A 26,860-nucleotide genomic window follows, 5' to 3' on the forward strand; every position below is an offset into this window, starting at 1 on the left:
GAAGTTCGTATATTATTCCGTGGACGGTATGACCTGTTGACAGTGGCGTAGGAAGGTACTTTTGAGTGGGGGGGGCTGATCAAGACTGATGGCCGGCCTGGGGTAGGGGTCTAAGGGGAGGGGGTGTTCCCCTCCCCTTTGGATTTTTTTTTTTTGCATTTCTAGGTGGCCTCAGATGCAATTTGGTGCAATATAGCTATATAGCACACTTCAACCCACGCAATCCATTTTTTAAACTTAATTTTGCATTTTCACCTGGCCTTAGATGCAATTTGGTGCTCCAAATGAGATTTTTTTTTTTGCAATTTGGTGCTCCAAATGAGATTTTTTTCTCATTTGGAAATGAAAAAGGGGTTTTCTGACTTGCGAAGCGGGGGGGGGGCGGAATGATACTTCCGCCCTCCACATTTTTCACTGGGGGGCTGGCGCCCCCAGCCCCCCCGGTTCCCACGCCCTTGCCTGTTGTACTGGCCGTAACATCACAATCTCGATGCGGGACTGGCGCTTGGACATTGAAGACTCACCCAAACCCACCGCGTGCGGCCATCTGAAAAAGTTAACTTTTTGTTGCTCGCAATTGACGTCTTGTTCGTATCGCTACAAAATGCAGACAGTAATGAAACGTAATACCTTAATTGTTATCTTTAGCTGGACCTGAGAGGTCCATCGCTGTATCTTGATACAATGTGCTGTGGATATTGACCGCAGCTGTATGTACTGACTGTACACTAGTGTCTAATTACCGATAGTAGCAAGATGTTTGTGTATTTTCTGGGATCGATGGTGGTGTCTACACTTCTGTTACACATCATTCGAAACTAGGTCAGATTACCGGCATGAGACGATTCTTTGTGCGCGAGTCTTCACACCCTTTAAGGCGTATCGGCCATTTTTTCTTTGCCAAATGCGATTGGTCGATCCTTACAGTTCATCGCGCTATGGGCGATTCGTTCCTGTGATTACTTCTGTGTTTGATTCGTTCCTCCTGTGTGCAGCGAATGTAGAAAGGGGAGGAAAATATAACAGCCGTAGCCTTCTACTATTTTTATGTAGGGAGACTCATTCATGTCGCTGAGCAGACTCAGCAGAGTCTAGTAGGGTTGGGGTATCTCAGTAGCTTGGTAGGATGGTTTTCTTAACAATGTACCTGATAAAATTTTGTTTTTCGTAGTAAACATTTTTGTCTTGTATATATATATCCGTGTTTTTTTGTTTTTTTGGCCATGACCGCATTAGTCTTCCGTAGTTTGGAGCATCAAGAGAAAGAAAATTAAAGGCGTACAGGTCAAATGATATAGGCGGTAAGAATCGGTGTGTGGTGGGTGGGTGTTAAGAATGGGGGTCGCTAAAACAGCTAAGGATAATTGAGTTACCTATAAAACTTGGTACCTGTTTAACATTTCCGGTTGTTTTGTATTATAATAAAGTTCACAATTACATGTGTTATATGCCTTGACAACGGCCTGAGTGTTAATCGTAGCCGTCATTTATTGATAGCAATGAAAAATGCTTTTTAATATTCTTCCCACCTGACAGGGACAACTAAGCGAATCACTGGTTACTGAATGAAACAGCGTCATCTATACTCACCTCTCCCTCCCCCCTCCGCCTTCTCCCTCCCCCCTCCTCCTGCTCGTTTCCCCCTTGCCATTGGGTAAAATAAAAACGAGCGAATACGAAAATTGATGGCGCCATACATAAATTTTTGCACCATTTAATGTTGAATCGATGGCGCTAAACAACAAAGACGAAACATGTATGTTGGTTATTCATATTTTCTTTTCTTTTTTGGCAGGCGATAACTTTTCTAGCCTTCGGTGATACTCACCATAACTATTTCATTTCTTTCCTTCACTGGCGTTCGTCTCAAAGATTTACATACTGCCATTGACTGGTGGGGTATTGGATGGTGGACAGGGACGTAGCTAAGGCCTGATGATTGGGGGGGTGTAGTGGCTGAAATTCCAACTGGATGGGTTTTGGAGCCAGAAAATTCCGACTGCTGCCTTGTACCCCCCCCCCCCCACCACTGCACTAATCGTCAACGATACGGTCAGTGTCAGTCAGACACCCCATCTTTCGCGACTGCACTTATGTTCCGATTTTTTTCGATACATTTGTACCTTATGGGGCAAAGTTTTTGCTTATGTTGATGGCACTTTTAAGCTTCCATAGATTAGCATTGGCGTTTTAATTGTGTACCATAAAGACAATGTATATCCCAACGACGTAGCCAGCAGTTTGAAAGAGGGAACACATTTTGCGATTGTTATGGGGGAGGGGTCTAAGGGGAGGGGGTGTCCCCCTCCCCTTTGAGATGTTTTTGAACAATTGAAGGTCCTTAGATGCGATCTGGTGCAATTTGTTGCCAGTTTCATCATTATCATATGATATCATATTATCAGCAGATTTTGTTTTCCTGTTTGAATTCTTTTACATGTTCTTTTACATAATATATCAGAAATACGTTTGACGAACTTAACTGATGGACAATATAAACTTTCATATTTTGTAAGACAGCCAGATGTGCAGTGGCCTTAAAACAAATATCGTTATCGCCGTGTATTAGCAGTATAATAACAACAGTTTTTAAACATATTTTTCGACACTGAAAGGGGGGAGCAGTCGCTCCCCTGCTCCCCCTGGCTACGTCCCTGAATATCCTGAACTTACTTGAAGCAAGCGAACAGGGTCGACCCACCCAATAGCAAAATTAATACATAAATTATCCGAATTGAAGCTGGCGAACGTTGTATTTTTTTTAGAGTATTCAAAATCATAAGAAGTTTTGTATGGTAGAGTATAAGGATCGCGAGATACAATTTCTCAATGTGACGAGGAAAACGTGGTAAATATGACTGATTAAAGGTCAATTTTGATCGAAAATTTTATGTCACTCACAAATTACAAGAACATATGAAAATAAAAGTGCGACAGTCAGAAAAATTAGAGTGCGACAGTCGGAAATTCCGATTTGACGCTGGCGACAGTCGGAAATTCCGACAGTCGGAAATTCCGACTGTCGCACTCAAATTTTCCAACTATCGTAATTTTTACCAAGATTGGGGGGGTGAGACACCCCCCCACACCCCCCCTCTAGCGACGTCCCTGATGGTGGACCATGCACAAGATTTTTGTAGGGCAGGTGACATGTTAAGCTTGTTATGTTTTCTGTGGGTATCTTTTTGAGTTGGCAGTGGTGAGTTGCTTGTAACGTTCTAGTTCTGCTGGGGTGGTTGGCTGAAAAGCACAAGCACCATGCAATGGCCATTAATTCTGGGGTAGTCTTAGCGGCTCAACCGCTCTCATTCAGAAATGAACATAAACATCAGTCAAAACCATGTTTCGCAAATATGTATTCAACTTGAGAACAACCATGTTTGATTTATATCCATCTGTTCAAAACAGTCTGTAGCAATATCAGCATAAAGAGAACCAACCAGATACAAACAAAGAGCATATGGTAATATATATGGTAATATGGTAATTCCAACATGCATATCATTAGAATATTTGGCGAAATCGATAATCGGATTTTGACCTTCCTCGGAAAACTCTCCGACACACAACGAAAATAAGAGTACATGTTTCTTGACCATATTTGTAAAGACAGCATATGGCAAGAACAAATTTCAGTCAAAAGAATGCATTTTAATTTCAAATTTCGCCATAAAGTAGAGGGGATATCAGTTGCCTACAAAAAAATAAAATAAAATATAAATAAATAAATAAATACATAAATAAATGAATAATAAATAAACCAAAATTATATCTCAATTTTTCCATAGAACAACAGAACAAAAAGAAGAGCTTGAATAAAATGTTATTCATTTAGGTTTTGTGGTTTTTCATCTGTTAACTGTGCTTGTAATGTCACAGTCACCCCACTGTCCTCTCCATGTACTTTCTCATGCTCTTTTAGACTATTTGTATCTGAAAACGTCTTCAAGCTGTATTCACAGTTCTTTGGTTCATCTCTTTGATGTATCGCCACCCTGTGACGTTTCAACGCATTCAAAAGCGTAAAGGACATCTCACAGTCATCGCAACGATAGGGCCTCTCCCCTGTGTGTGTTCTCTCATGTCTTTTCCTAGTTGAGCCCTGGGAGAATGCCCTCTGGCAAAACTGACATTTGTAGGGCTTCTCACCTGTGTGCGTCCTCTTGTGCCTGGTGAGACCTCCGCTTTTCGCGAACACTTGGTCGCATCGCTCGCATTTGAACGGCAGTAATCCGGCGTGCTTCAACTCGTGCCGTTTCAGGTCTGCCGTCTGCACGAAGGCATCGTCGCAGTGTCGGCAGTGGAACGGCTTCTCCCCGGTGTGCTTCTTCTCATGTCTCTTCTTTCCCGGTAGGTTAGGGAACGTGAGTTGGCAGTACTTACACTCGTAAGGCTTCTCACCGGTGTGCACTCTCTCATGTATCTTCAGAGTTCCACTCCTTGAGAACACCTTGTCGCAGTGTTGACATTTATAAGGTTTCTCACCTGTGTGAGTTCTTTCGTGCTTTCTCAGGTTACAGGAGAGAGTGAATGCGCTGTTGCAGAATTGACACTGATACGGCCTTTCCCCTGAATGTATCCTCTCGTGCTGTTTCCTGTACGTCGAGTGCGTGAAGGCTGTGTCACAATACCGGCACGGGTACGGCCTCTCCCCTGTGTGCGTCCTCCTGTGCCGCTTTAACGTACCGTACCTCGCAAAGACATTGTCACAAAATTCACACTTGAATGGCTTCTCCCCCGTATGTATTCTTTCATGTTCCTTCAGGATTCTAAAATATGCAAATAACTTGTCACAGAACCTGCATTTGTATGGCTTTATACCTGTGTGCACCCTCTGGTGCTCTTTCCAATGCCCAGAATCGGAAAACATCTTGTCGCAATAGTTGCACTTATACGGGTTCTCTCCGGTGTGTATCCTCAAATGAAGTTTTAGAGTAGAAGACTGCCCGAAGGAGCTGTTGCAATACTCGCACTGGAAGGGCCTCTCACCGGTGTGTATCTTCTTATGTCGGTTCAAGGTGCCAACCCTCCCAAACATCTTATCGCAGAGTGGACATTTGTGCGGCTTCTCACCCGTGTGGCTTCTCGTATGTTCTTTCAAATGACCGGCGTTTTTGTACGTCTTGCTACAATCCTTGCATTTGAAGGGCCTCTCTTCTCCAACGACGTGAACACTCCTGTGTTGTCTTAAGCTGACAGAGTCGGGGAAGACCTTGTTGCAGAGTTTGCATTCATGAAGCACCCCCTCATTTCTTGATAAGACACCTGATGCCACCTGGTGAGCCTCTGTCTCACCTTGTACTCCTCCATACAGCTGAGTCACATTTCCCTCAGTGTCTCTACTCTTCAAATGTCTCATCACCTCTTCTTGAGATGCGACATCACTCTGTACACCACACCCAGTCAGAACACCTTCAGATGAATGATTAAGAACATCAGGACGGCCATCTTGAAGTTGGCTTTCTGTCTTCACCACGATCTTTGTCACGTCTGAATCCTCCGTCTGTTGATCTACCGAGTGCAACATTTCACCGTCGATGTTTTCCTCTTCTTCGTTGACCGGTGGGTGGCAGGAATAAGTCTCGTGTTGTTGTTCTCCTGGGGCTTCATGTCCTGCCTCGACAATCTTCCGCCTGTTTCCGGAGACTTGTAAAGTATCGGGAACCACAGAGGGGGATGATGGCATGCCTGTCAGGACAAAACAGATATGTAGATAAATAAGTAACCGCATGACATAACGGTTCCCCGGTTCGAGTCACTACAAGATTAATGTATGTCGTCATGTTACAGAGTTGGTGACAATTGACAATTTATAATCATGGACGTTAAATATGAATCTAAGAGACTGACTTCGGTCAGCTTGCGGCTTTGATAAGCCAATGAGGCTTTTTCCCGAGTTCCTGCTTGCAGGAGGATCTAAAATACATACATACATACATACACGCACGCACACACACTCACAGACACGCATACTGTACACACAGACAGACACACATACAGTCAGATAGACACAGACAGACAAACAAACAGAGGGATCATCCAATGCATTAGTTGTCTTTTGGTTTTAACAACATAATTCATGGCTGAAGACATATCAGTTAGATTTATTCACTGATATACAGTTTAGATCAACCTTTCTTATCTACCAATCACAGCTTGAGGGAGAGATAACACTTTTGTTGAAAGCATGTTGTGAGTAATATGTCACAGTTCACCTACGACAGAAAGTACCATTGTCAGGCTCACTTGACTCTCACTTGGCTCTGTTAAAAATTCAAAGTGAAGGGTAGAACAGGCATACAAACAGAAGCTTCCTTCTACCAGCAAAAAAAATACTGCATATCTCTTAATGCTCAGACAGACCGAAGCAGGGAATTTAGGCTATTATTTTTATCTGCTTGAGCAACCCATGAATAACAGAATTCTAATTTGCTAAATGGTTATTCAGGTGTGGGAATGTACACGGTAGACCTAATTAGAAGTTTCTATACAGAATTTGAATATTTTGCACTAATTTAATACAATGTCGAGCAATATTTGGAAAATTATGAAATGGATGGATTCATGTGAACACTGAATTCCCCCCCCCACCCCCCACCCTACAAAAACAAAAACAAAGCCAGAAAATGGGTTTAGTGGTTCCAATGCCTAAACATAGTCATAGTGTGGTAAGCCATACATGTTAATTAATATCCATCACAACATGGCAACATATAAAGGTAACAGGAATCAGTTATCATGTTGCCAAGTCTCTTTAGTGACATAACAGATACATGCATGAATATTAATGAGGTCAAATTTTATGATCTCACATATTGCACTGACCTTGTATTATCCAAGTACAAACATGTATTTAGCTAATTAGAAATACTATTTCAGAGATATCTGATTTATGATTTTATGGTCACTGATTAATATTCATGACATGAACACTACAAAACAACACGGTTGTTTGTATTAATATAGTGTGACAAACTCTAATATGTCAAGGATGAAAATCATGGAACATTTGGTTCTTGTCATGAGTTTGAAAGCCATTTCTTGCAATTTGATGAATATTAATGACACAAAGATGGAAATGTCATGAAAATATGCTTAGTTGGTACCAACATTACCAGGAACCAAATTTTATATTAAGCCCTGCCCATTCATTAATATTCATGACATGATTACCAAAATCTATCTTCTCATCTTAGGGCGTCTACCTACTAAGTATAACATTGATTCAACTTGTGGTTGTTGAGATATCATGTTTACAAGCTGTTTTTGATAATTCCCATAAAGTCCCACCCATCATGAATATTAATGAGGTAAAAACTGTCGTTGCATAAGAACATGTATATGTAGTTACATCACCATACCAAGTATCAACTAAATCGGACACATAGTTGTAGAGATATTAACATTTTAAGATTTTTTTTTTGTAAGCCCTTGACCACTCATTAATATTCATGAGATGGGACCAAAACCAATACTGCATATCGACTCATCGTAGGTCATCTACCTACCAAGTATGACATTGATTCAAAGTGTGTTTGTTGACAGTTCAAGTTTACAAGCTGTTTTGGAAGATTTCCCATTACGACCCATCTACTCATGAATATTAACGTTGTTGCAAAGAACATGTACTAACATCACCATACCCAGTTATAAAGTAAAAGTCAGACATACGGATGAAGAGGCATTGACATTTTTAGAAATTTAACGTTAAGACCTGCCCACTCACTAATATGCAAGGCAGCCCTAGCAAAAACAATAGGGAATCATCTAATGACCCTGACCAATGTATGATATCAATCACATATTTCCCTCTTGAGATACTTTTTTGACAAGCTAGGGCCTCACATACACACACACAAACACACGCCAACTTGACTTCATAGGTTTTGATGGATGTCAAAGGATCAGAACCAAAACAAAAAGGGAGAGAATCTATGCTTTGGCAGGTGCACATGAAAGGTGACTGTGTTAAGTCCAGATGCTTCATATATATGCTCAGGTAGAAATACTGATTTAACAATTTTCTGGGCAATTCTACCATTTCAATCTAGCTGAATAATTCTCATACCAGGGTTGTAGATGATGAAAACCTAGACACTCTCATATTAATCTGCTGAACAATTCTCAACTTTTGGTCAACCACACAGCTTAGTGCATAAACTGTATGGGTAGCTATGGCTACTATGTGTACAGTAGTAACAGTACTGTATAAACTGTATGGGTAGCGATGCCCATTATGTGTACAGTAATGTATGGGTAGCGATTCCTACTGTGTGTACAGTACTGTATGGGTAGCGATGCCCATTATGTGTACAGTACTGTATGGCTAGCGATGCATACTGTGTGTAAAGTACTGTATGGCTAGCGATGCCTACTGTGTACAGTACTGTATGGGTAGCGATGCCTACTGTGTGTACAGTACTGTATGGGTAGCAATGCCTACTATGTGTACAGTATTGTATGGGTAGCAATGTCTACTGTGTGTACAGTACTGTATGGGTAGCGATGCCCATTATGTGTACAGTACTGTATGGCTAGCGATGCATACTGTGTGTAAAGTACTGTATGGCTAGCGATGCCTACTGTGTACAGTTCTGTATGGGTAGCAATGTCTACTGTGTGTACAGTACTGTATGGGTAGCGATGCCTACTGTGTGTACAGTACTGTATGGCTAGCGATGCCTACTGTGTGTACAGTACTGTATGGGTAGCGATTCCTACTGTGTGTACAGTACTGTATGGGTAGCGATGCCTACTGTGTGTACAGTACTGTATGGCTAGCGATTCCTACTGTGTGTACAGTACTGTATGGGTAGCGATGTCTACTGTGTGTACAGTACTGTATGGGTAGCAATGTCTACTATGTGTACAGTATTGTATGGGTAGCAATGTCTACTGTGTGTACAGTACTGTATGGGTAGCGATTCCTACTGTGTGTACAGTACTGTATGGGTAGCGATGCCTACTGTGTGTACAGTACTGTATGGGTAGCGATGCCTACTGTGTGTACAGTACTGTATGGGTAGCGATTCCTACTGTGTGTACAGTACTGTATGGGTAGCGATGCCTACTGTGTGTACAGTACTGTATGGGTAGCAATGCCTACTATGTGTACAGTATTGTATGGGTAGCAATGTCTACTGTGTGTACAGTACTGTATGGGTAGCGATGCCTACTGTGTGTACAGTACTGTATGGCTAGCGATGCCTACTATGTGTACAGTAATGTATGGGTAGTGTTGCCTACTGTGTGTACAGTACTGTATGGGTAGCGATGCCTACTGTGTGTAAAGTACTGTATGGGTAGCAATGCCTACTATGTGTACAGTATTGTATGGGTAGCAATGCCTACTGTGTGTAAAGTACTGTATGGGTAGCAATGCCTACTGTGTGTACAGTACTGATCAGTTTCAACCTTAAATTAATACTGATAGACCCCAATCAGATTTGCACAATATTGGCAGTAAATCATAGGTGCACATACTTGGCTATGCACACACTGCCAGTTAAAACTTTTAGCAGACCATTGAAAAAATATTTCCTGCATAAAAGTACTTCTTTGTCAGAATTGCCATTCTGCTAAGTTTTGTTTCTAGCCTAATGAGCAGGAAAAGTGGCGACGTCAGAAAAAGAAAGAAAATTAGCATTAGAGTATCTGCTGACTAATATTGGAGACCTCTAAACTACAGTATTACCTGATGTTTCTATTTCCGAAGAGGAATTCTCTGAGATTTCATCTAATGGACACTCTGTCTCGTTCTTCCGAATGTCTGAAGTTTCTGGGAGTAACAGAAAAAGTATAAAGCTGTATTTACAGGTCAAACGAATTATCGCTGAAAATAGAGCACCCCCCCTCTCTTCGCAGTCCCTACAAGGACACCCATTCTTCAACAAACCAGAACTTATTCTTTCCTTCCAGAGAGGTTCGATTGCAATATATTCATGTGAATTTGCTGTGAAGGAAAAGGAATTCCCAAATCATCAATTTAATATGTTAAAATAATACATGATGCAAAGATCTTACCAGCTACAGTACAGTATATATGGAAAACATGTTCTGATGTAAAATATGTACACTGTGTGCTATATTAAAGTTGTTGACCATTAACATGGTGTGTTGATGCTCATGCTTTTAACATCAAGTCTGTATTCTCACAAAGTTGTAATACTGTGCAACGAAACATACTTAAAGGCATTAAAGACTCATTGCGGTCTTCTGAAAAAGTTACTGTAACTTTCTATTGCTTGCAAGAAACGTTTTTTGTTCATGTCGCTACAAAATGCAGACAGTAATGAAATGTGATACCTTGTTATCTTTAGCTGGACCTGAGATGTCCATCGCTGTATCATTTATACACTGTGCTGTGGGTATTGACCACAACTGTATGTACTGACTGTACACTAGTGTCTAATTACCGACGATAGCAAGATGTGTGTGTATTTTCTGGGATCGATGGTGGTGTCTAACACTTCTGTTACACCTCATTCGAAACTAGGTCAGATTACCGGCATTAGACGTGTCTTTTTGCACAAGTCTTCACACCCTTTAAAGATACTGATTGTTACTTTACAGTAGTTACAACAAGATCAGATTAAGCAATCATGATAAAAGTACTGTAGAGAGCTGCCAACTGGTTGTAATCACGTAGATCTCTTAGTTAGAATTGAGGGCGCTCAACTTTACTGTATGCCCATAGTCACCCTTTAACACTCCAAAGCTTGTAAACTTCTGATACTACTACAGTTTCCCTAAAAGCATTTTAAATCACTGAGAGATTAATTGCAGTTTTACTTGAGTCTGACAGTCTGGTTATTGCATGGAACGTGACTTGAAGTGATTCATAACTACGAACCTAAAAAAGGAAAAGACCTAAGGTAATGTTTGATGTTATGTTTTGCTTTATGTTTCAATGTACCATCGGTGTTGTTCATGGATGAAATATGTCATTTAATAACTGAAAATGACGGTGACAAATGCCAAAACTAACAGAAACGCCGTAAAAATAGTAACTTTTGACAGCATTTTTAGAGAAGAAAAAAAATTCTCAATATAAGAGCTAGACCACGCCTAGATGTAAGTTTAGTAATGAATATGAATATATATATGAATATATATGAATATGAATATGCAATGAATATGCAACACTAAACAGTGACGGTGTCACAGGTGTAACACATGCATGGTATTCAGGTTTTACTTTTAAATTCCAAATTTGAGTTAAAATGTTGAATTGGAAGCCACCCGACATGATGATGTAATCCATTAACCCCTGTCGACTTCTCCCACATTCTTGCTAGTAAAAATAGCTGCCTCCTCATGGCCTGTATTTATTTATTTAGCCCCGTCAGCAGTATTCCGCACTGGTAAGGTATGCACACTGCATACATAGTACACGCTAATCCTCTTAGGTAGCTGTAGGCTGTTGTTTTCTCCTCTACTTAGTTCTTCCTCTGCATTAGGTTATATCTCAATACAACTATTTTCATATCATAGGACTTTAGAAGCGAGATTATTGCTGAATTGAATATATACAATTAAGATGATAAGTCAGTGTTCCTTTGATCAGCTTCATCGAACGTCAGTTAGAACCTTAGCTAACTGTCACTGCAAATAGGCGTACTAGTACTACAGGTAGAAGCCTATAGGTCTTAATATGACACTTGTAGCCTAGACAGAGATCTAGATCTGATAAAGCTATTAGGCCTAGTCGGATAGAAATTGTGAACATTATCGAAGGTCTTTGATACCAAGTGTAGTATTATGTGTGACCGTAGGCTAGGTTTTGCACAATTATAATTATTACTGTTGTCACTAGTCTGCTAGTCGCTTCGACAATCAGCTGTTCTTCGAGCAAGGAGAGCTTTGTTGGTACTGAATATGTATTACAATGCGTTCTTTCATTGGCTTGTTTATATCAAGGGACACAGCGTAATAGAATACATGAATAAAATCTGTCTTCATTGAATAAATATTTGGTACTTTCGTTTATTAATTTAATGACACACTTTTGGCAAATTTAGCATATTTCAACAATCTAATGTACCCTTGAAAATGTGAAAAGAAAAAAAAACGAAAAACAAAACAATGAGAAATGACAAAAGATTTCCGAAACTACAGAAGTGGAACTACTGTACGTTAGAGTATCAAAGCTGTAAAACAATGACACAACATTTAAGGTACAGTGTGGTATCTATCAAAATTGGAGCAGGATTGGTCTTAGCTACTTGGGACAGTAGTCCATCAGAGAGATCTCTGTCATATGAGCTACATAATTTAAAATGATGATGGTTTTGGCTGGTGTCTGCTATTAAACCACCCTCTTTGCATCACCTATATCATTATATCTGCTGGTTAATATTTCGAGACCATTGTAGACCTTCTTACCAGATGGAAGGAAGATGATTTCTGCAGTAGACTCATCCTTCCCATCTTCCTTTATCACCACTTTCACAGAGAATTCTAAAAGAAGAATCAAAAGAGAACTGAATTTGAAACAGGTATCACACACAATAGACTTGAATCAAAGTGACTTTTAAAATCAACAGGGCTCTGATACTCAATATGCCCCCCAGTTAGTTGACACAAATCACTTAAATATCATCCGTTACCAACGTTCAGCAACAGTGGTTGTGCCCCTACTATATATAGTCAAATTAGATATATATAAATATATATATAAATAAATATATATATATTATATATCTATATATCTATTTATATATATATATATATATATAAATGAAAACGTAATGAGAAGGAACATCCAGAACAGTGAAAAAACTTCCAGGCCCCACCTGGATTCGAACCCGGGCCTCCCGCTTTGTACGCGAACACCCTTACCAACTAGGCCATGGACGCTGATTGTATGTCCAGAGGTTCGAAACGGGTTAGGAAGGTCGTAATTTCACTGTAGGCGTTTGACACCTGTATTGAACAATACTATATATATATACAGGGACGTCGCTAGAGGGGGGGTGTGGGGGGGTGTCTCACCCCCCCAATCTTGGTAAAAATGACGATAGTTGGAAAATTTGAGTGCGACAGTCAGTTTCCGACTGTCGGAATTTCCGACTGTCGCCAGCTTCAATTCGGAATTTCCGACTGTCGCGCTCTAATTTTTCTGACTGTCGCACTCTTATTTTCATCTGTTCTTGTAATTTGTGAGTGACATAAAATTTTCGATCAAAATTGACCTTTAATCAGTCATATTTACCACGTTTTCCTCGTCACATTGAGAAATTGTATCTCGCGATCCTTATACTCCACCATACAAAACTTCGTATGATTTTGAATACTCTAAAAAAAATACAACGTTCGCCAGCTTCATTTCGGAAAATTTATGTATTAATTTTGTTATTGGGTGGGTCGACCCTGTTCGCTAGCTTAAAGTAAGTTCAGGATATACCAGGGACGTAGCCAGGGGGAGCAGGGGAGCGACTGCTCCCCCCCCCCCTTTGAGTGTCGAAAAAAAATGTTTAAAAACTGTTGTTTTTTAGCATGGTATTTTGTCAGTGCTCTTTTGATCTTGAATACTCGTCAACTCCGTTAACTCGATTATAATCGTAATAACATGCAGGCCTACTGATTCAACTACTTACTTAGTTTGGCAGATGCAATTAGATAAATTTAGCCTATAGCCTATTTCAAACCTACAGTTGGCCACTGCGTAATAAAATACATATTGCCTACCTAACCTCACTCGATGGAATGTCACGAACCGTATGCACAACGACAACGACAAGTTCGTTCTCATCCATTCTATGATTCGTCCTAAGTTGTTGCACGAACAGCATGTTATGAAGCTAAGCTAGCAATCGTACGTGATACGCACTTCCTATAAATAATTATTACACTGTTAATACACGGAGATAACGATATTTTTTTAGGCCACTGCAAATCTGGCTGTCCTACAAAATATGAAAGTTTATATTGTCCATCAATTAAGTTCGTCAAATGTATTTAAGTCCAGACATTGGACAATAAACAAGAATCATCCTTCTGGAAAAATTGTAAAAGAGCACTATGTTTGTCTTTCTGATATATTATGTAAAAGAACATGTAAAAGAATTCAAACAGGAAACAAAATCTGCTGATAATATGATATCATATGATAATGATGAAACTGGCAACAAATTGCACCAGATCGCATCTAAGGACCTTCAATTGTTCAAAAAAATCTCAAAGGGGAGGGGGACACCCCCTCCCCTTAAACCCCTCCCCCATATCAATCGCAAAAAGTGCTTCCCTTTTCAAATTCCTGGCTACGACGTTGGGATATACATTGTCTCTATGGTATACAATTAAAACACTCAATGCTAATCTACGGAAGTTTAAAAGTGCCATCAACATAAGCAAAAACTTTGCCCCATAAGGTACAAATGTATTGAAAAAAGTTCGGAACAAAAGTGCAGTCGCGAAAGATGGGGTGTCTGTCTGACACTGACCGTATCGTTGACGATGAGTGCGGGGGGGGGTACAAGGCAGCAGTCGGAATTTTCTGACTCCAAAACCCATCAAGTTGGAATTTCAGCCACTACACCCCCCCAATCATCAGGCCTTAGCTACGTCCCTGTATATATATATATATATAGGGGTTTAGATGTGATCTGTTGTGGCATGATGGAGATGAAGAAAGCTTTCATACAGTACCTACTGTACAGTATGAATATTTATGATCATCAATAGTTTCCCGAAATATAATAAGCGAATCAAACATGGGGCCCACGTTAGTACACCCATCTGTGTTTTTCTCTCACGCCGACCGATTAAATTATCACGTGACATTTAATTGCGAGTGCAACTTAAAGGATGACATTAAACTGAATTTTTAGTCCAGATATGTTGAATGTCATTAAAAACATGAGTGCTAGCAATGTAACATTTCTTCAGAGATAGATCTAAATTTCAAGATATTTGCTTTTGTAATATGCTAGATCTCTGAACTGCTCCTTTAAAGGGTGTGAAGACTCGCGCACAAAGAAACATCTAATGCCAGTAACCTGACCTAGTTTGGAATGAGGTGTAACATATATATAAGTGTTAGACACCACCATCGATCCCAGAAAATACACACACAGCTTGTTACCGTCGGTAATTAGACACTAGTGCAGTCAGTACATGCAGCTACTGTACGGTCAATACCCACAACATAGTGTAAATAGCAGCGATGGACATCTCAGGTCTAGATAAAAGATAACAAGGTATCAGGTTTAATTACAGTCTGGATTTTGCAGCGACACGAACAAAACGTCACTTGCAAGCAACGGAAAGTTAACTTTTTCAGATGGTCGCACACGGTTTTGGGGCGAGTCATCAATGCCTTTAAAGTGACTACAGTATACATGCTTTTCACCACATGATATATGCAGTCATTTGTTGACATAATGCTTAAACATATTTTTTTTACTTCTGCATTTTCAGTATTTAAAACCAAAGTCTTACCGTCTTCCATTTGAGAAATGAGGCTTGCCGGAATATCTTCAGATGAGTTGCAATCTCAGACCTTCAAGTTTGACACCACGGATCTACAATACTGTATACTTTGGGAATCAAACACAAGACCAGATACTGTACTTCATGTCATGAAACATAAACCAAAAACCTGTGGATGGGAATTACAATTTACAGTATAACATTAATTAGGAAATTATCATATATTCAGGCATTGTCACCCCCCCCCCTTACCCCACACACACCCCTCCGCTAATACACTAGAATCAGCTACTTGGACCTTTGGCATACCCTCCAATTTCTTACAAGTACATATGACAATTTTATATATATTTAAATTTCTTTACATACAATAGCCTACATTATAAATAGGATGATACATAATGAATCTGAACGATTGACAGTTTAGATATTATGGCTCTTGACCATAATTCTCTCCTCTATGGCTTGATGTGTCTCTCAGGTCACAAACAGTGACCAGTTGAATGAGTAAGGTAAATAGCCACAACCAGCTTGCTATGGTTTAAACGACATTCATAATCATATATTGCTCTTTAGCCTAGGCTAAGGTTTAATACTAACGTTACTAATCACATACAATGTCACCATACCGAGGCTAGGCCTAGGACAAAATACAATCTTGATGACAGAAGATTTAATTTTAAAGCCAATTGCAACATTAGCCTTATTTCTCAAGCCAAATTTATGAATCTGCTCAATACGAAATTTGGTATCTTGCCACTCTGGTAACGATATTGGTAAAGAAAATGGGAAAGTGTAACTGCAGACTTTGCCTTTGTCAAACTTACTGGCTCACCTGGTGTTTATGTTAGGTTTGGTCATGACCATTGGATGCCAAATGTACCTAAATAGAGTGTTGCGCAATCTCATAATAAAACTATGTGTGGAATGTAGCTGGCTGCGATCCGGCCACTGTTTTCTACGATCGCAGGTCGATTTCTTTAGGTCAGTGGTGCCCTGGTGCGTAGCGTAGGGTAGGAACAGCGGGGTGAGAGGGGAGTGCTGTAGGGATGGGGAACATGGGATAACTACTCTACACTGAAAAATGGGGAGGGTTGTCAGAAGGATGTTTTTCCTGGACCCTTTGCATTAGCAAACAGAGTGTCAGGCTGTTTTATATCGCCATGACCCGTCGACTGTTCGATTACTTTCGACAAAATTTACTATGGCAACACAAAAATATATGACCGGTTATGTGGACCTTTGGTTACTCTTCGTTGCGTGCTCTATCCTAAGATTACTAAGTACCACCCTAATCCTAAATTTAAAGAAAAGTCGCCTATTTTGAGATAAAATGTAATAAGTCGAAACATCGATATTATAATGGATAAAACAGTGCCAATAATGTGAAGCGAAGGCAAACTTTTGAGATAACATCTAGAAATCTCGAAATATAATAGTTGCAGCTTCAATAAAAAAAAGTCGAAAGTTGAAGATTCTAGAGTTTGATGTAAATATGTCGAAATTTGGAGATAAACACTGTCGAACTGGTAGACGCAAAGAAATGAAGAATAAAGCCGCAGAAAGTCGAAAAAGAGGATAAGTTTGAGATATCACAAGTACAAATATGTTCAATGCAGGCTAAAGTTTCGAAAACGCACCCAAAAAAAAGTCACATTTGGAAGAAATTTTCGTTGAATGTTGAAGACTGTTTCGAAACAAGTTGAGGAGAAAAGCGAAATGTAGAGCTATAAAGTCAAATTTGACCATCTACAAATCCACACCTACATCAGCAAAACTCCAAGGTCCCTAAGGCTGTCAGTCCCGCCTCCCCCCCCCCCCCCCCCCCCGCCCCCTTCTCCAGGACGTAATCGCTGAAATTACAGGTCACTCTAAAGTCTATACCAACGCTCACATAAAACATATTCTCGGCTTGATTTTCCATTGGTTGTAATACAAATCAGCAGTTATTTGTATGACGCATAATGGACCAACTTACACACCGGGTGGCTTCCAATTCAACATTTTAACTCAATTTGGAATCTTTTCAATTTAGAAAGTCATTTCAGATGGGAAAATCGTAAATTGCTCTTGGATGAAACAAACACCCCATCTTACCTTGAACCCGGAACGTCTCGATTGCTAAGCCTAATTGCTTCAAATGCCACCGCATTTATTCACTCGGCAACAGCACCGGTCATAATATGTCACTGCTGCAAACAAGGCACGTGATGGTGAAGGGTGGTAGTATGCATGATTATCCAACTCCATTTGACAGTCAGTCAGGGATCTGTTTTACATGAATCAGTCGTGAAGAAATCGGACAGCCACTCCTCCGAGCCTAGGACACCATCAAGTGCAGATCTATCGTCTTGGGCTGGGGGGGGGGGTGGGCAAGTGCCATCACCTTTTCAAATTCAAGAATACGTATTTATTCGCACAATCTTGCGATTAGACAAAATGTATACAGTCTAAATATGCCTCAGAATGCAACATTAGACGTCTGTTTTTTTTCGTAGAACCGACTCTTCGGTCCCACCTGCTTCACTTCAGCGACCCAAGGACCACTTCGATCCCTCCTTTACGCAATCCTTGAGTCGCCTCTGGACCATTCATAAAGCTTCATGAATACTGGCTCTACTTAAATCAGTCGAGGGAATTAACTAGCCCAACGCCCCACCCTGCCCCACCACTTCCCCGCATACCGAAGCTTGAAATCTTGTGTACGTCACTGTACTGGATTCAGAATATTGAAGTCCTCGTAGTATGTATGTGCCCTCGTAATGGTCTATGTATCCGGCAATAATATTGATACACATTGGTCAAGATGAAAGAAAATATGAGAGAACTCCAGAATTGGTATGTAGATATTGCATGCAACTGTATTGTATTTGTACATCAGGCCAGAAACCCTCTTATTATGATTGGGTACTACATAAACAAATAAATAAAAAAATCGCTGCCAGGTAATTGTCAACGATGGGAGCATTGAAAATTCAGAAAGTCAAGACGGTTCATTGGGTATCATATGTTAACTTGCAATTTAGGCAAATTCAATAGGGAGGTAGACGGGGGGGGGGGGGAGGGGATGGTTCCGTGGGAAATGTGTAATGTGCTGGAGTAACCTACTCGGAGCGTGGTAAATCAACTCACTCGATGATGTAAAACTGGTGGCGTTTGTAAAACCTATATAACCTTATCAGAGTCTCTATAAATACTCTAAACTATGAGAAGGGAATACCATTATCTATGTCTATACAGAAACACACCCTGAAGACCATTGGATGAGACTGAAATATCGGAATTGAAGGAATTTGACACCGTGAATAATTCATTATTTATCGATATTGTGTTTCATCTTGCTCTTCTTGACCAACCACATTCCAGAACTGGTTCTTCGCGACATGACCACCAGAGAGCGATCGGCAACATAAGAAATGATAAAACAGCACAGAATCCATACACAGAAACAGCGGAACCAGTGATATCCACTATTGAACCTGAAATACCAAAATAAAATCAATCGATCAATCAATCGATCAGTCAATGAGGAATGAAAAACTGATTTAAACCTTTAGTGAATGAAACTTATAAAAGTTCATTTAAAATTGACATAATTATGCCGATTAAACTTTCTCATTTATCCTGAGATGTCGAGAAATATTTTGGGCAAAGAGAGAAAGGAACAAGCCCAAACGTTAATCAATATGTATCTACGTTAATAATCAATATATATATATATGAATATATATATATGAATATATATATATATATATATATATATATATATATATATATATATATATATATATACATATATATATATATAAATATATATATATATATATATATATATATATATATATATATATACTGTATAAAGACATATAGACAGATGGACAGATAGACAGACAGATAGACAGATATACAGACAGATATACAAACAGACAGACAGACAGATATTCAGATATATAGATACATAGATAGATAGACGGACGGACGGACGGACGGACGGACGGACGGACGATAGATGAATAGATGGAGAGGTGGAGATGTGGATAGGTAGAGAGGTGGAGGGTGGAGAGGTGGAGAGGAGGAGAGGTGGAGAGGTAGATAGGTGGAGAGGTGGAGGGGTGGAGAGGTGGATAGGTGAAGAGGTGGAGAGGAGGAGAGGTGGAGAGGTAGATAGGTGGAGAGGTGGAGGGGTGGAGAGGTGGATAGGTGGATAGGTGGAGAGGTGGATAGGTAGAGAGGTGGAGGGTGGAGAGGTGGAGAGGTGGATAGGTGGAGAGGTGGAGGGGTAAAGAGGTGGATAGGTGGAGAGGTGGAGAGGTGGAGAGGTGGATTGGTGGAGAGGTGGATAGGTGGAGAGGTGGAGAGGTGGATAGGTAGATAGGTGGAGAGGTGGAGGGGTAAAGAGATGGATAGGTGGAGAGGTGGAGAGGTGGAGAGGTGGAGAGGTGGATTGGTGGAGAGGTGGAGAGGTGGATAGGTGGAGAGGTGGAGAGGTGGAGAGGTGGATAGGTAGATAGGTGGAGAGGTGGAGGGGTAAAGAGATGGATAGGTGGAGAGGTGGAGGGGTGGAGAGGTGGATAGGTGGAGAGGTGGAGAGGAGGAGAGGTGGATAGGTAGATAGGTGGAGAGGTGGAGGGGTAAAGAGGTGGATAGGTGGAGAGGTGGAGAGGTGGATTGGTGGAGAGGTGGAGAGGTGGATAGGTAGATAGGTGGAGAGGTGGAGGGGTAAAGAGATGGATAGGTGGAGAGGTGGAGGGGTGGAGAGGTGGAGAGGTGGATAGGTGGAGAGGTGGAGAGGAGGAGAGGTGGATAGGTAGAGAGGTGGAGGGTGGAGAGGTGGAGAGGTGGATAGGTGAAGAGGTGGAGAGGAGGAGAGGTGGATAGGTAGATAGGTGGAGAGGTGGAGGGGTAAAGAGATGGATAGGTGGAGAGGTGGAGAGGTGGAGGGGTGGAGAGGTGGAGAGGTGGAGAGGTGGATTGGTGGAGAGGTGGAGAGGTGGATAGGTGGAGATGTAAAGAGGTGGATAGGTGGAGAGGTGGAGAGGTGGAGGGGTGGGGAGGTGGAGAGGTGGATAGGTGGAGAGGTGGAGAGGTGGAAAGGTGGAGAGGTGGAGAGGTGAAGAGGTAGATAGGTGGAGAGGTGGATAGGTGGAGAGGTGGAGGGGTAAAGAGGTGGATAGGTGGATAGGTGGAGAGGTGGAGAGGTGGAGAGGTGGAGAGGTGGAGAGGTGGAGAGGTGGATAGGTGGAGAGGTGGAGAGATGGAGAGGTGGAAAGGAGGAGAGGTGGAGAGGTGGAGAGGTGGAGAGGTGGAGAGGTGGAGAGGTGGATAGGTGGAGAGGTGGAGAGGTGGAGAGGTGGAGAGGTGGAGAGGTGGATAGGTGGAGAGGTGGAGAGGTGGAGAGGCATGGAGAGATGGAGAGGTGGAGAGGTGGAGAGGTGGAGAGGTGGAGAGGTGGATAGGTGGAGAGGTGGAGAGGTGGAGAGGCATGGAGAGATGGAGAGGAGGAGAGGTGGATAGGTGGAGAGGTGGAGAGGTAGAGAGGTGGAGAGGTGGAGGGGTAAAGAGGGGGATAGGTGGAGAGGTGGAGGGGTGGAGAGGTGGAGAGGTGGAGAGGTGGAGAGGTGGAGAGGTGAAGAGGTGGATTGGTGGAGAGGTGGAGGGGTTGGAGAGGTGGAGAGGTGGAGAGGAATGGAGAGGTGGAGAGGCATGGAGAGATGGAGAGGTGGAGAGGTGATAGGTGGAGAGGTGGAGAGGTAGAGAGGTGGATAGGTGGAGGGGTAAAGAGGTGGATAGGTGGAGAGGTGGAGGGGTGGATAGGTGGAGAGGTGGAGAGGTGGAGAGGTGGAGAGGTGAAGAGGTGGATTGGTGGAGAGGTGGAGGGGTTGGAGAGGTGGAGAGGTGGAGAGGAATGGAGAGGTGGAGAGGCATGGAGAGATGGAGAGGTGGAGAGGTGATAGGTGGAGAGGTGTAGAGGTGGAGAGGTGGAGAGGTGGATAGGTGGAGAGGTGGAGAGGTGGAGAGGTGGATAGGTGGAGAGGTGGAGAGGTGGATAGGTGGAGAGGTGGAGAGGTGGAGAGATGGAGAGGTGGAGAGGAGGAGAGGTGGATAGGTGGAGAGGTGGAGAGGTGGATAGGTGGAGAGGTGGAGAGGTGGAGAGGTGGAGAGGTGGAGAGGTGGAGAGGTGGAGAGGCATGGAGAGATGGAGAGGTGGAGAGGTGGATAGGTGGAGAGGTGGAGAGGTGGAGAGGTGGATAGGTGGAGAGGTGGAGAGGTGGATAGGTGGAGAGGTGGAGAGGTGGAGAGGTTGAGAGGAGGAGAGGTGGATAGGTGGAGAGGTGGAGGGGTAAAGAGGTGGATAGGTGGAGGGTTGGAGAGGTGGAGAGGTGGAGAGGTGGATAGGTGGAGGGGTGGAGAGGTGAAGAGGTGGATTGGTGGAGGGGTTGGAGAGGTGGAGAGGCATGGAGAGATGGAGAGGTGGAGAGGTGGAGAGGTGGATAGGTGGAGAGGTGGAGAGGTGGAGAGGTGGATAGGTGGAGAGGTGGAGAGGTGGATTGGTGGAGAGGTGGAGAGGTGGATAGGTGGAGAGGTGGAGAGGTGGAGAGGTGGATAGGTAGATAGGTGGAGAGGTGGAGGGGTAAAGAGATGGATAGGTGGAGAGGTGGAGGGTTGGAGAGGTGGAGAGGTGGATAGGTGGAGAGGTGGAGAGGTGGATAGGTGGAGAGGTGGAGAGGTGGATAGGTGGAGAGATGGAGAGGAGGAGAGGTGGAGAGGTGGAGAGGTGGAGAGGTAGAGAGGTGGAGGGGTGGAGAGGTGGAGAGGTGGAGAGGTGAAGAGGTGGATTGGTGGAGAGGTGGAGGGGTTGGAGAGGTGGAGAGGTGGAGAGGAATGGAGAGGTGGAGAGGCATGGAGAGATGGAGAGGAGGAGAGGTGGATAGGTGGAGAGGTGGAGAGGTAGAGAGGTGGAGAGGTGGAGGGGTAAAGAGGTGGATAGGTGGAGAGGTGGAGGGGTGGATAGGTGGAGAGGTGGAGAGGTGGAGAGGTGGAGAGGTGGAGAGGTGAAGAGGTGGATTGGTGGAGAGGTGGAGGGGTTGGAGAGGTGGAGAGGTGGAGAGGAATGGAGAGGTGGAGAGGCATGGAGAGATGGAGAGGTGGAGAGGTGATAGGTGGAGAGGTGGAGAGGTAGAGAGGTGGATAGGTGGAGGGGTAAAGAGGTGGATAGGTGGAGAGGTGGAGGGGTGGATAGGTGGAGAGGTGGAGAGGTGGAGGGGTTGGAGAGGTGGAGAGGTGGAGAGGAATGGAGAGGTGGAGAGGCATGGAGAGATGGAGAGGTGGAGAGGTGATAGGTGGAGGGGTGGATAGGTGGAGAGGTGGAGAGGTGGAGAGGTAGAGAGGTGGATAGGTGGAGGGGTAAAGAGGTGGATAGGTGGAGAGGTGGAGGGGTGGAGAGGTGGAGAGGTGGAGAGGTGGAGAGGTGATGAGGTGGATTGGTGGAGAGGTGGAGGGGTTGGAGAGGTGGAGAGGTGGAGAGGAATGGAGAGGTGGAGAGGCATGGAGAGATGGAGAGGTGGAGAGGTGATAGGTGGAGAGGTGGAGAGGTGGATAGGTGGAGAGGTGGAGAGGTGGAGAGGTGGAGAGGTGGAGAGGTGGAGAGGTGGAGAGGTGGATAGGTGGAGAGATGGAGAGGTGGAGAGATGGAGAGGTGGAGAGGAGGAGAGGTGGATAGGTGGAGAGGTGGAGAGGTGGAGGGGTGGAGAGGTGGATAGGTGGATAGGTGGAGAGGTGGATAGGTAGAGAGGTGGAGGGTGGAGAGGTGGAGAGGTGGATAGGTGGAGAGGTGGAGGGGTAAAGAGGTGGATAGGTGGAGAGGTGGAGAGGTGGAGAGGTGGATTGGTGGAGAGGTGGATAGGTGGAGAGGTGGAGAGGTGGATAGGTAGATAGGTGGAGAGGTGGAGGGGTAAAGAGATGGATAGGTGGAGAGGTGGAGAGGTGGATAGGTGGAGAGGTGGAGAGGTGGATTGGTGGAGAGGTGGAGAGGTGGATAGGTGGAGAGGTGGAGAGGTGGATAGGTAGATAGGTGGAGAGGTGGAGGGGTAAAGAGATGGATAGGTGGAGAGGTGGAGGGGTGGAGAGGTGGATAGGTGGAGAGGTGGAGAGGAGGAGAGGTGGATAGGTAGATAGGTGGAGAGGTGGAGGGGTAAAGAGGTGGATAGGTGGAGAGGTGGAGAGGTGGATTGGTGGAGAGGTGGAGAGGTGGATAGGTAGATAGGTGGAGAGGTGGAGGGGTAAAGAGATGGATAGGTGGAGAGGTGGAGGGGTGGAGAGGTGGAGAGGTGGATAGGTGGAGAGGTGGAGAGGAGGAGAGGTGGATAGGTAGAGAGGTGGAGGGTGGAGAGGTGGAGAGGTGGATAGGTGAAGAGGTGGAGAGGAGGAGAGGTGGATAGGTAGATAGGTGGAGAGGTGGAGGGGTAAAGAGATGGATAGGTGGAGAGGTGGAGAGGTGGAGGGGTGGAGAGGTGGAGAGGTGGAGAGGTGGATTGGTGGAGAGGTGGAGAGGTGGATAGGTGGAGATGTAAAGAGGTGGATAGGTGGAGAGGTGGAGAGGTGGAGGGGTGGGGAGGTGGATAGGTGGATAGGTGGAGAGGTGGAGAGGTGGAAAGGTGGAGAGGTGGAGAGGTGAAGAGGTAGATAGGTGGAGAGGTGGATAGGTGGAGAGGTGGAGGGGTAAAGAGGTGGATAGGTGGATAGGTGGAGAGGTGGAGAGGTGGAGAGGTGGAGAGGTGGAGAGGTGGATAGGTGGAGAGGTGGAGAGATGGAGAGGTGGAGAGGAGGAGAGGTGGAGAGGTGGAGAGGTGGAGAGGTGGAGAGGTGGAGAGGTGGATAGGTGGAGAGGTGGAGAGGTGGAGAGGTGGAGAGGTGGATAGGTGGAGAGGTGGAGAGGTGGAGAGGCATGGAGAGATGGAGAGGTGGAGAGGTGGAGAGGTGGAGAGGTGGAGAGGTGGATAGGTGGAGAGGTGGAGAGGTGGAGAGGCATGGAGAGATGGAGAGGAGGAGAGGTGGAGAGGTGGAGAGGTGGAGAGGTAGAGAGGTGGAGAGGTGGAGGGGTAAAGAGGGGGATAGGTGGAGAGGTGGAGGGGTGGAGAGGTGGAGAGGTGGAGAGGTGGAGAGGTGGAGAGGTGGAGAGGTGAAGAGGTGGATTGGTGGAGAGGTGGAGGGGTTGGAGAGGTGGAGAGGTGGAGAGGAATGGAGAGGTGGAGAGGCATGGAGAGATGGAGAGGTGGAGAGGTGATAGGTGGAGAGGTGGAGAGGTAGAGAGGTGGATAGGTGGAGGGTTAAAGAGGTGGATAGGTGGAGAGGTGGAGGGGTGGATAGGTGGAGAGGTGGAGAGGTGGAGAGGTGATGAGGTGGATTGGTGGAGAGGTGGAGGGGTTGGAGAGGTGGAGAGGTGGAGAGGAATGGAGAGGTGGAGAGGCATGGAGAGATGGAGAGGTGGAGAGGTGATAGGTGGAGAGGTGTAGAGGTGGAGAGGTGGAGAGGTGGATAGGTGGAGAGGTGGAGAGGTGGAGAGGTGGATAGGTGGAGAGATGGAGAGGTGGATAGGTGGAGAGGTGGAGAGGTGGAGAGATGGAGAGGTGGAGAGGAGGAGAGGTGGATAGGTGGAGAGGTGGAGAGGTGGAGAGGTGGAGAGGTGGAGAGGTGGAGAGGTGGAGAGGTGGAGAGGTGGAGAGGCATGGAGAGATGGAGAGGTGGAGAGGTGGATAGGTGGAGAGGTGGAGAGGTGGAGAGGTGGATAGGTGGAGAGGTGGAGAGGTGGATAGGTGGAGAGGTGGAGAGGTGGAGAGGTTGAGAGGAGGAGAGGTGGATAGGTGGAGAGGTGGAGGGGTAAAGAGGTGGATAGGTGGAGAGGTGGAGGGTTGGAGAGGTGGAGAGGTGGAGAGGTGGATAGGTGGAGGGGTGGAGAGGTGAAGAGGTGGATTGGTGGAGGGGTTGGAGAGGTGGAGAGGCATGGAGAGATGGAGAGGTGGAGAGGTGGAGAGGTGGATAGGTGGAGAGGTGGAGAGGTGGAGAGGTGGATAGGTGGAGAGGTGGAGAGGTGGATTGGTGGAGAGGTGGAGAGGTGGATAGGTGGAGAGGTGGAGAGGTGGAGAGGTGGATAGGTAGATAGGTGGAGAGGTGGAGGGGTAAAGAGATGGATAGGTGGAGAGGTGGAGGGTTGGAGAGGTGGAGAGGTGGATAGGTGGAGAGGTGGAGAGGTGGATAGGTGGAGAGGTGGAGAGGTGGATAGGTGGAGAGATGGAGAGGAGGAGAGGTGGAGAGGTGGAGAGGTGGAGAGGTAGAGAGGTGGAGGGGTGGAGAGGTGGAGAGGTGGAGAGGTGAAGAGGTGGATTGGTGGAGAGGTGGAGGGGTTGGAGAGGTGGAGAGGTGGAGAGGAATGGAGAGGTGGAGAGGCATGGAGAGATGGAGAGGAGGAGAGGTGGATAGGTGGAGAGGTGGAGAGGTAGAGAGGTGGAGAGGTGGAGGGGTAAAGAGGTGGATAGGTGGAGAGGTGGAGGGGTGGATAGGTGGAGAGGTGGAGAGGTGGAGAGGTGGAGAGGTGAAGAGGTGGATTGGTGGAGAGGTGGAGGGGTTGGAGAGGTGGAGAGGTGGAGAGGAATGGAGAGGTGGAGAGGCATGGAGAGATGGAGAGGTGGAGAGGTGATAGGTGGAGAGGTGGAGAGGTAGAGAGGTGGATAGGTGGAGGGGTAAAGAGGGGGATAGGTGGAGAGGTGGAGGGGTGGATAGGTGGAGAGGTGGAGAGGTGGAGAGGTGGAGAGGTGAAGAGGTGGATTGGTGGAGAGGTGGAGGGGTTGGAGAGGTGGAGAGGTGGAGAGGAATGGATAGGTGGAGAGGCATGGAGAGATGGAGAGGTGGAGAGGTGATAGGTGGAGGGGTGGATAGGTGGAGAGGTGGAGAGGTGGAGAGGTAGAGAGGTGGATAGGTGGAGGGGTAAAGAGGTGGATAGGTGGAGAGGTGGAGGGGTGGATAGGTGGAGAGGTGGAGAGGTGGAGAGGTGGAAAGGTGAAGAGGTGGATTGGTGGAGAGGTGGAGGGGTTGGAGAGGTGGAGAGGTGGAGAGGAATGGAGAGGTGGAGAGGCATGGAGAGATGGAGAGGTGGAGAGGTGATAGGTGGAGAGGTGGAGAGGTGGATAGGTGGAGAGGTGGAGAGGTGGAGAGGTGGAGAGGTGGAGAGGTGGAGAGGTGGAGAGGTGGATAGGTGGAGAGATGGAGAGGTGGAGAGATGGAGAGGTGGAGAGGAGGAGAGGTGGATAGGTGGAGAGGTGGAGAGGTGGAGAGGTGGAGAGGTGGATAGGTGGAGAGGTGGAGAGGTGGAGAGGTGGAGAGGTGGAGAGGTGGAGAGGTGGAGAGATGGAGAGGTGGAGAGGAGGAGAGGTGG

General features: G+C 44.9%; 2 protein-coding genes across 9 annotated transcripts in view; both read right to left on the bottom strand.

Moving 5' to 3' along the window:
* Positions 1–3,336: 3,336 nt before the first annotated feature.
* Positions 3,337–16,353, bottom strand: LOC139984040 (uncharacterized). 5 transcript variants are annotated; one of them, XM_071997687.1, is made up of 5 exons: positions 16,260–16,353; positions 15,442–15,601; positions 12,385–12,459; positions 9,695–9,778; positions 3,337–5,688 (listed from the first exon to the last, which is right to left on the bottom strand). In XM_071997687.1, the coding sequence occupies exons 2-5, from the start codon at positions 15,449–15,451 to the stop codon at positions 3,824–3,826; spliced, it is 2,034 nt and encodes a 677-aa protein (XP_071853788.1). In that variant the 5' UTR covers positions 15,452–15,601; positions 16,260–16,353; the 3' UTR covers positions 3,337–3,823. The 5 variants fall into 5 exon arrangements, with proteins under 5 accessions (XP_071853788.1, XP_071853789.1, XP_071853787.1 ...); XM_071997688.1 differs by having other exon boundaries at positions 16,268–16,347; XM_071997686.1 differs by having other exon boundaries at positions 16,190–16,281.
* Positions 16,354–18,189: 1,836 nt separating this feature from the next.
* Positions 18,190–26,860, bottom strand: part of LOC139984830 (monocarboxylate transporter 2-like) — a 43,516-nt gene continuing 34,845 nt past the window's right edge. For all 4 annotated transcript variants that reach the window (XM_071998926.1, XM_071998928.1, XM_071998925.1 and 1 more), the window contains exon 4: positions 18,190–18,911. In XM_071998926.1, coding sequence (XP_071855027.1) covers positions 18,766–18,911 — 146 coding nt within the window. In that variant the 3' untranslated portion in view covers positions 18,190–18,765. The remainder of the gene's footprint in view (positions 18,912–26,860) is intronic.

Source organism: Apostichopus japonicus, chromosome 17 (genome assembly GCF_037975245.1).
Source record: "Apostichopus japonicus isolate 1M-3 chromosome 17, ASM3797524v1, whole genome shotgun sequence".
Lineage (NCBI taxonomy): Eukaryota > Metazoa > Echinodermata > Holothuroidea > Aspidochirotida > Stichopodidae > Apostichopus > Apostichopus japonicus.

Excerpts from the sequence above, each read along its gene's own strand:
- LOC139984040 (XM_071997687.1), bottom strand. Across the intron at positions 9,779-12,384 it reads AATCATCTTCCTTCCATCTG|AAACTTCAGACATTCGGAAG; the intron begins GTAAGAAGGTCT and ends TGTTACTCCCAG. Across the intron at positions 5,689-9,694 it reads TTCGGAAATAGAAACATCAG|GCATGCCATCATCCCCCTCT; the intron begins GTAATACTGTAG and ends TTGTCCTGACAG.